Here is a 10,566-nt window from a genome sequence, read left to right as displayed (position 1 = left end):
ATGTGTTTGGTCACTGTCCTAAATCTGCTCCAGGCATAACCTTTTATAAAAACTTGATTTTCTAATTATTTTGCTCAAAATGTTGCCCCTTCTATTAAACTCACTCACTTTCAAGTGTTTATTAAAAAGAATGCATGAATCTAGAATGAAAGTTTTGTTTGTCTGTTTACATAAGCAGAGGTTCTGTTATTTTTGACAAATTGCATGTTCAGGTATTCATGCAACAAAATACTCTTCTGGGGGCCATGCAATGTTTGTGAAAATGATCAAACATTCATTGTCATTAAAAAGAGTGAGTCAACATTCACATCTGACTTTCATAACATGCTGTATTTTAAAGTGAATCAGAATATTCAACGAGTAAGTTGATTTTATCCATCAAGAACTGATTGGATCGTGAGCAGTGGGCGTCAGAAATCAGGGGTCAGAATGTGAGTTTGTGAGTTTGGTTTGGTCCAGCTCCGTCTCCTCATCTGCTGTCTCCAGCCTACAGGAGTCTCCCAGTGATGAACACTACCTCCATCACTCAAACCTTACAGTGTAAACACGCAATCATTTATTCATTTAACAGGTGGAATTAACACATGTGCTATGTGGGATTTTGCATTTACCGTCAGTGAAAATTTTGTTAAAAATGTTTTTGAAATAAATGTCTCACCAAGGTTGCATTTATTACAGTAAAAACAGGAATATTGTGAAATATTATTATAGTTTAAAACAGCCGTTTTCTGTGTGAATATCTGTTAAACTGTAATTTATTTCTGTGATGTGCAGCTGTATTTCCAGTCTTCAGTGTCACATGATCTTCAAAAATCATTCTAATATGATTTGTTGCATAATTTTTTTTTTTGTGGAAACTGTGATACATTTTTTCAAGATATTTGATGAATATAAAGTTCAAAAGAATATAATTTTTCACTTTTGTTCAATTTATTGCAAACTTAATAAAATAAGATTATAATTACTTAATATTACTTGTCCCACATTTCTTAAACAGTAGAGTATCACAGTTTCCACAAAAATATTGTGCATATTTTTAATCAAATAAATGCAGCCATTAAGTGACTCCAAAAAATATCAGTTAGTGTATGCAAAAAAAAATAAAATAAATAATAATAATAATAAAATGACTTAATTGCAGGCGACTCTTGGACTTTTTGAAAACGTATTACTTAAATATATAGTTAAATGCTATCTCTATTGCATATACCTACAGTTATTGCCATAACCTTTATTATATTCACATTACCAATTGCCAAGATTTCAACAAAAGCCTGAAACAATCCCTAACCAGTTATTTGGCTATGCATTGATTATATCTCTCTTCCCTTAAGACCTAGACGTCGTCAGCTGGAAAGATGATTCAAATCCTTACATAAGACAAAAACACGATGTACGTACTCAAAAAGTAAACGGGGTCAGATTTGATTTCTCATTCATTTCTTTTCCGTCACATTACAGCAACATGGGTCACTTCTTCCTCTCGATCTGATGACAGTAGTTTCTGAGATGTGATCAAACATGTGATGAATTATATAACACAACCAACCCATCAGTGCACAGACAGATCATGTTTCATGCACGATCAGTTTTTTTTTTGAATGCATGTGTGTTTAGAGCTACTTTAACCCATTGCATGGTAGAAGTCATGACCGAAAGAGCACATGATAAAAACAGCGCACTTCTATTTTGCATAGGCTTCGATATTAGGGTTTGAACAGCCAGACAGTGAACCGTACTGCTACTGTAAGTGTGATATCTGCTGTAGATGATTACACATCTGTCATTTCATCCTCCATGTCGTCTCCCTCCGCTTCACCTTCCTCCTCCTCCTCTTCCTCCTCCTCTGATGTCATATCCGCTTCCTGCACCTGGGACATGCACTTCTGACAGGAACAGACGAATAAGTAATTCTCCCTGAAAACCAGAGGAAAAGATGATGTGGTTTGGTTTGAAACAGCATTAGCTTATACTTTTATTAATTAACTACATGCACTAACAACACGGTTGGAATTAGCATGCAATTATGCAATTATTATTAAATCTTTCACACTCAAGTGTTCGGTCCAAGTTTAGATAATAATATGCATCAGATCTGGAGCTCAGAGACCGGCGATTTTTCTCAAGGTTTCACAGGAATAATGCGAGTATAATAAAGCCTCGCTGGAGCTGCTGCGTGAGAACAAGGCCAGCGATGGTCTCTGGAGCCGAGCCGGTTCACACTGAATCCTTAAACAAGGGATTGCACCGGTTTACCTCAAGATCTTGTGCCGGCTGTGACGACTGCGCTCTCGCTGGCAGACGTCCAGGTAGCTGATACAGATCTCCTGCAGAAACACACCAGACAATCAGCAACGAAGCAATGCTGTCCTCTGTTTCATCACAGTTACTTGATGCACCGAGGGAACAGAGTTGGGCAGAAATGATAGGTTTTCGGTTTTATTGTTTGTCAGTGGTCTTACTTCTTTCCAACATTTCATTTTTCCAGACGCTCACTAACAGAGCACACTTCAAATTCCTGTAAAATCCTTTCTTTTTACGGGAGCTTCTTCTGCTCATCAAGGGTGCATTTAATTATTTTTCTATTTTAATATGCATTCAAAATATGCATTCAAAAATTTGGGATCAGAACCATTTTAATATGTTTTTTTAAGTTTCTTCTGCTCATTAAGGCTGCATCTATTTGAGCAAAAATACAGCAAAAAAATCTGTAAAATTGCTAAATGTTATTACAATATAATATAATGATTTCTATTTTAATATGCTTTAAAGTGTAATTTATTTCTGTGATGCACAGCCGTATTTTCAGCATCATTCCTCCAGTCTTCAGTGTCACATGATCTTCAGAAATCATGAAAATATGATGATTTATTATTAAACTTTTTGGAACCCGTGATACATTTTCAGGATTCTTTGATGAATAAAATGCATTTATTTAAAATGCATTTTATTAGCCATAAGAGATCCACAATAAGCTGTCATGCACTGCATTTCTAATATGATTCAGATCAACAAACCTATTAAAAATAACTCTGTGCAACATGAACAGTATTGCACCATGAATGCAGGCTTTTTTCAATCTACCAGAAAACTGCTCTTGAGTCTAAACTGTCGAAACCGGCTTTCGAACACATTACGAGCCTCAGCTTAGCATCTATTATCTAAGATGCTGGTCTGACCTCTCCAGGGCCGATGTCACTGAGAGCGTTGAGGTGGAGGAGGAAGTTATTGTCGGGGAAAGACGCCTCGGCGTTGGGAACGCAGCTGTGGTTACCTGCGAACACAGGAAACACTCATAAATCTTCCCCTCTCTTTTTGAGGAGCACAAAAACAGGCTTCATTAACAAAGCTGGCGTCTCAAAGCTAACGTGCATGCAAGATTTAACACTGAAAGACACGAATAAAGACGGTTCTCACAAGAGCTCTGCAGCAGGAAAAGACCAGAGCCCTCGCAGTTGAGGAAATCGCCGGTTTCTGCAACAAAACAAAAAATTATTTCACACTTTTGCATACTTTACGGAGTGGTCTCAAGGCACCAGATGTCTAACGCAGAGATAAATATGGTGTACAGATCAACGAGCTTTATAAAAAGGAGAAAAATAACCTTTGTCGATGTCCTTGTACAGCTGGTCGATGAAAGCGTCCAGTTGCTCCCTCTGCTGGCCGGGAAGCTCCAGCGCGTCACACGCATGAACCCACTGACTCAGAGAACTACAGAGGAATATTACTCTACCGCACACACGTGTACGCTAAAAATACGTTTGCATTGAGGGGATATTACCTGGTGCCAATACCCTGACCGTTGGTCCCGACGAGGGCAAACAGAGAGCGAAAGCCTTCAGGAGTGAACCACTGTAACAAAGAACACAGTCGCTCTCATTTACACTCCATTACATGACATAAAGCAGTGATAAACCACAGAAACACTGTCTGTTTGACCAAATAACTGTCAGTTATCAGTAGATTTTCAGATATTGTATTTAAGAAAATATACATTAGGCTTCAAAATTTGTGTTTGGTAAGATTTCGTCAACACTTTATAATAAGGTCGCATTAGTTGCATTAACTAATAATGCGCAAGATTAATTAATCTTAGTTAACATTAGGAAATAAAAATATGACTGTTCACTGTAAGTTCATGTTAACCCAGACCCAGGAATGCATTAACGAACATCAATGAACTATACATTTATTACAGTGTTTATTAATAAAAATACAGTCGTTCGTTGTTAATGTACAGTGCATTAACTAAATGTTAACAAGCACAACTTTTGATTTTAATAATGCATAGTGAATGTTGGAATTAATATTACGATTAATAAATGCTGTAGAAGTATTGTTTATTCTTAGTTTGTGTTAAATAAAGGAGTTAACTAATGGATTTATTCATTGGAATTATCAATGCAATGCTTTTTTGGGGCCGGTGATACTTTTTTCAGGATTTTTTTGATGAATAAATACAATTTGTTCAAAATGTAAATATTTTCTAACAAGATAAATCTTTGCTATCACTTTTTAACAATTTAACACATCCTTGCTGAATGAAAGTTTTAATTTCATTTTTTTTTTTTAAATGCACTGACCCCAAGCTTTTGAAAATATTTATATTTTAATAAATGCTCTTCTTTTTAATATTTTTATTAATCAAAGAATCTTGAAGGGTTCCAAAAAAAAATAATAATAATTTCCAGCACTGATAATAAAATCATATAAGAATGATTTCTGAAGATCAGAAGACTGGAGTAATGATGCTGAAAATTCAGCTTTGTATCAGAGAAATAAATTAAATTTTAATGTATATTAAAATAGAAAATTGTTATTTGACATCATAATAATATTACACATTTTTCTTGTATTTTTGATCAAATAAATGCAGTTTTGATGAGCTTTAAAACTTCTTTAAAAATCATTCTGATCCAAACTTTTGACCGGTAGAGTACACAAAATATTATTATTATTATTTTTTTTTTTTATCTTACCAACCCCAAAAGTTTGAACGGTGATGTATGATCATGTGACACTTTTGCTTCTTAACTAAATCAGTAAAGCCAGATGAAGAGCGATACAGACACCTGACTGAGTCGATCCTCGTACAGCGCGGTGGAGAAGAGATTACGCAGCAAAGACAGCTGTCCCTGAAACACAACAACACAGTTAGTGACTTAAGATGGGAATCAATATCTTGCATTGCAGAAATCATTCATTTGTCAGAACCATCCAATTACAAAACCACTCTGTCTCTCCAAACAGGCAAAAGTGAAGCCTGACATTGAGATCTAATCAAATCACTGGAGTCAAAAGTCTATACATGTACCTGAAACTTCTCTCCTAGCAATTTATGAACTATTTCCTCCTCTTCGTTTGCGGAGCGACTGCAGAAATGAGAGAACAACCTCTGCCAGCGCTCCTTATCTTGAGCCTGAAAAAAAACCTCTTAGCAATTATTTCACATCTACTTATGAAAGATTTTTATTTCACAATACTGATTTGTTTTTGTTTGTGGGAAAAATGTGAAAAATGTGTCAGAATTTTAAGATAAAAAAAAAAAAATCAGATCAATAAGAAAAAAAAAAAAATACCTGCTTTATACTGGCCACCATCTTTGCCATTATCATGATACTAGATGTTTCCGGAGGGTAGTGCATGCTCCTGGATAAAATGCGAAAAATACAAATAAAATAAAGAGAGTTTAACTCAAGAGATTAGAGTCATGCATTTCAAGACCTTTGCACCAGCAGCCTTCAAACCCTCTCTAATGTTCTGCATACAGATGAAACGCTTTCACATTTCACATCATGTTTACAGTGAGCAAAAAGATCAGCAATATTATCACGGTATTCCTTTTAGTTTGCATGAACATTAAAATAATAACATTAAAAATGACGGTCGGGTTTTAAACAAACAGAAAATATTGGTCGGGCGACTTACAAGATAACGTTCCACATGCTCAAGTAAAAAAAAAAAGTTTCATAAAATGATAAACCGTATATTCCAGCTTTGAAATCAAGTTTAGGAAAAGAAGAGCCATCATATGCATTTTAAAAGAATTCTACATAGGCTACATTACTCTCCGAAGAGTTTTTGAATGTAAATGTAACTCCTCTGTCTGACAGCAGGTGGCACTGTCTGGACTTCAGCGTGGTTTATGGTGAGATTTTCAGTGTATGAGCGAATATTTACCGCCAGGCGTCCTGTAGCTTGTTGAGCGGATGATCAGGATCCTGATGAGACGAGCCGAGACACAGGAGCCGGTGATACTGCTCCCATGCAGCCTGCCGGCACTCAGCACTACAGTACATCACCTGAACACACACACACACACACACTCAGCACTACAGTACATCACCTGAACACACACACACACACACACACTACAGTACATGAATCAAACCCTAGATGACATCAGGACGGCATGGTGTGTACCTGACAGTGAGGACAGGCCTGGTGTCGGTCCGGACGCACTTTACACAGCTCCGGATGAGGCAGACTGAGAGCTGGAAGACCGCTCAAGCGTCTGGCGTTCTCCTCCGCCGTCTCCAGAGCACGCAGACAGTGCTCACACGCTGAACACGGGACAGGAAACACACAGATATCACCTACACCCCTTTACCTAAACTCACTAATTGAGAGTTGTGTGTCTGTAGAAGCTCAGTGAACGGTGTGTTATAGAGCGTCCCAAAGAGATCACTGGGAAATCACTTTCACAGACTTTTCCATGAACTGTTTCCTGTGAAAACACATCGCTGTCATCTTTATCTGAGCCTCGAACTCTAACACGCTCTGTTCTTACTGCTTATTCTATTTGTTTAAAAAAGAAGCCTCTAACACTAACATTTCTATTCTTTTGACTAGGTTTGTTTTTATTAAAAAAATGACTAACACTAGTATTTCTATTCTTTTTCTATTATTGTCACTTATTTGTATTTTTAAAATGACCATCTAAATCTAGCATTTCTATTATTTGTCTATTCTATCTTCATGTTTTCTTTTGTATTCATTATAAAAAGACTCTAAAACTATAATTTTCTATTCTTTTGACTAGCTTTATTTTTATTTTAAAAATAACTATCATTTCTATTCTTTTTCTATTATTTTTACTTATTTTTATTTTTAAAATGACCATCTAAAACTAGCATTTCAATTCTTTTTCTATTATTTTCACTTATTTTTATTTTTAAAATGACCATCTAAATCTAGCATTTCTATTATTTTTCTATTATTTTCACTTATTTTTATTTTAAAATGACCACCTAAATCTACAATTTCTATTATTTTTCTATTCTATCTTCATTTTTTCTTTTGTAATTATTATTTAAAAAAAGACTCTCTAAAACTAGCATTTTCTATTCTTTTGACTAGTTTTATTTTAATTTTAAAATGACCATCAAACACCAGCATTTCTATTCTTTTTCTATTCATTTCACTTATTTTAACTAAAAAAAGACTCTAAAACAAGCACTTTCTATTATTTTCAATTATTTACACTTGTTATATTTTTATGTAAAAAATCACCATCTAAAACTAGCATTTTCTATTATTTTTCTATTCTATCTTCTTGTTTTAAATTTATTATAAAAGAAATGACAATCTAAAAAAAGCATTCTCTGTTATTTTTCTATTATTTTGACTTGTTTTATTATCATTTCTAAAGAAGAGACATTCTTTTGACACTAGCGTTCCCTCTATTCTATCCTCTTGTTTTTCTCTTTATTAAAAAATAGAAAGAAAAAAATGCCTTGTTAGATGTCCTGCATCAGGCTAACAGCACTCACATATTATTGGTTTTAAATGGATAAAAACATCTGTTAAATGACTAAATGTAATGTAAATGTAGAAATGATAAGATGCATGGAATTTATAATATATAAAATAGAATTATAAATAATTCTGGTACCCCAGGGTCTCAAGGAAAGGGATAAATAAACAACATACTGCAAAACGTCTTTTATCCCATAAAACATGATCAAGAACACCTGTAAAACTAAAGAGAAGTGATGTATCGGTGCACTCACCTCTGTATTTGTACAAAGCATTCCACAAGAACTGAGATGAGACCAGAGGCTGCTCGATGAAAATAGTGTCACCCTTCTTGAAAGGTCTTTTGGCGAATAATCCTTTGCCCTGAAGAGAAATAATTTAATAGTTACAAAATTACATATTAGCGTTTGCAGTCTAGAGCATGTCCTTATGCACGACTTAATTTTAGAGCGCGTGTTTTTGATTATTTGGCACAGTTTACATATTTAGGCATGAGATGAGGCTCCGCCGGCAGTACAATCAAAGAAAACCCGCTTAATAAACACAACACAACTCTATTATCTGAGGAGGATGGGTCTCTATCATGGTGTTACCGTTTCATACCTTGACTTTATCGATAAATCGAGCCTCCACGCTATTACTGGCTTTGGCAGGATCCACGCAGCGAGAAAACATGTCATCCACGGGCGCCGCCATGTTGGATATTTACATATTGACCTCCAACCTCTCGGCTTGACCAATGGTGTGCGAGTACGAGTCTCTGACGATTTAAAAAGATATATTCTGGAAGACAATTTTGGTGCTGCCTGTATTTTTTTAAAATAAATAAATAAATGCTACGCTTGAAAGAGAAGGTTTATCTGGTACTGCCTAATTAAAACGTAAAACTGTGGCGAGGCAACTCAACCGTAACTAGTGACGTGAATGAATCGTTCTAGTGAATGAATGAATCTTTCTGAATCGGATCTTTTGCCTTATGGACAGTTAAAGAACAAATGAAACATCACGGTAATATACAAGTTGTATACACACGGACTGATTTTAATGAGTTACGCTTTATTAAAACTATATTTAGGTTCTTAATCACTTTTGTGTGTATTTTTGGAGCTGAATCAGGGCTGCAACAAGTTGAACCAGAAAACACAGATTAACAATAAATTAACAATAAGTTTAACTCAATTTAAATTTCATTGGAATGTTTTAGAACACGGACAGCGAAATTACAGCATGTTAAGACAATTAAATTATGTACTTAAGAAAAAAAAATATTACTGACTCCAAATTACATGGAAAATTGGTAATATAACCAGACTACTGTTTGATTACTTTTGACCAAACTTGTTTATTTAAATACAATAATTAATTTAATGAAAAGAAAATCATTAATAAACCACCAGTGTCAGACTATTAATAAATAGCTAGCTGAGACTTTATAAGAATTCAAAGTTTAAATGAATTCTTACGTTTTACCTTATATTGCCATTTATATAATAAACTAAATGATGTTATGAGCACAATATACAGAGTGAGCACTTTGACTGTCTAGATTAATGATGGAGCTAAAGCTTCTCACTTTGATTTCACTACCGTTACTTATTTACAAAGATTAAGTGGTAAAACTTTAGAATACTAGTCCTTTAGTTAATGTTAGTTAATTCATTAATGAACATGAACAAACTGTGAACTTATTCTATGTATTCTTTTTTCTTCCCTTTTAGCCATTTGCAAACAGGACAAGGACAGCCTTAAGGGAAGCTGTTCTCTGCATTTCCAAGAGACAAGACTATACCTCCCTAGACTAGTGTTGTGTTTGTACTAAACCCAGAGCAGCCCTGAATGAATCGACAGAATGACCCAGCGATCAATCGTTTGAAAGCATTAATTTATACCAGAAAACAAGACAGAAATACTAAGGAAGAAAATCTCTGCATTAATCACTTAATCCTTTGATTCTGATTCATTCAGACATTTGGTGTTTAAAGCATCATCTTTTTAGCATTCAGCAGAAGAAAGAAACTCATACAAAAAATATATAATTTTTACATTTTATATATAAAAAAATATATATGTAAAATAAGCACACACAGTTAAACTTTTATTCCTAACTAGTAATTCCCAAAGCAACCAACTATGTGTCATTGTTGTTAACTAAGACTGAAACTACTAAAAACAGTTTGCTGTAATTGAAATGAAGCTAATAGTGTAAAAGCTACTACTAAATATTGTAGAAACTTAATTTTCTGTAAAGTTGCTTTGCAATGATTTGTAAAGTAAAAACAGTACTAAAATTAAAGTTTTTACACAAAAGTTGAAATGCTAAAATTATTAAAACTGACATGAACATAAAGGCTAAAAAATTATAATAATAAAACTAATTCCTAAACCTCAAACTGCAACCATGAGGCTAAAAGCTATGCTATGTGTCTCTCTGAGTAAGTGCTGTAACAGTTTATAAAGACCTTAAATGTTGTTTGGACGCCAGAACCGTGTGTGTGTGTGTGTGTGTGTCCACCTGGATGTTCCCGTGTTTGGTTCCTGGGATGATCTGAATCCTCTCAAAGTCCCTCCCCAGGATGATGATGTCACAGTCAGAGTAGTACGCGTGTCCCACGAGCCCCGGACAAAACAACACACACAGTCTGACACTGATAATCACAGAGAGTTCTACATATCATCTGAATGTAATGCTTTGCTACATTTTTATTTATTTATTTTTAATCGAGGAATCAGAGTTTTAAATGTTTTCATTTACGGTTAATAATCTCTGCTGCTGCTGTTACATTCACAGTCACGAACAGCTTGAATCAT

General features: G+C 34.7%; 1 protein-coding gene across 1 annotated transcript; it reads right to left on the bottom strand.

The window, feature by feature from the left end:
• Positions 1–1,418: 1,418 nt before the first annotated feature.
• On the bottom strand, positions 1,419–8,507 carry LOC113081035 (SET and MYND domain-containing protein 5-like). The gene is made up of 13 exons (XM_026253093.1): positions 8,362–8,507; positions 8,013–8,121; positions 6,424–6,563; positions 6,181–6,302; positions 5,580–5,649; positions 5,315–5,419; positions 5,073–5,135; positions 3,782–3,852; positions 3,605–3,711; positions 3,418–3,474; positions 3,180–3,274; positions 2,257–2,327; positions 1,419–1,917 (listed from the first exon to the last, which is right to left on the bottom strand). The coding sequence occupies exons 1-13, from the start codon at positions 8,452–8,454 to the stop codon at positions 1,773–1,775; spliced, it is 1,248 nt and encodes a 415-aa protein (XP_026108878.1). The 5' UTR covers positions 8,455–8,507; the 3' UTR covers positions 1,419–1,772.
• Between the last annotated feature and the right edge of the window lie 2,059 nt (positions 8,508–10,566).

The sequence above is a fragment of the Carassius auratus genome, unplaced genomic scaffold (genome assembly GCF_003368295.1).
Source record: "Carassius auratus strain Wakin unplaced genomic scaffold, ASM336829v1 scaf_tig00032915, whole genome shotgun sequence".
Classification (NCBI taxonomy): Eukaryota; Metazoa; Chordata; class Actinopteri; order Cypriniformes; family Cyprinidae; genus Carassius; species Carassius auratus.
The sequence above is the reverse complement of the archived record's forward strand: the minus strand, read 5'-3'. Positions and strand labels throughout refer to the sequence as shown.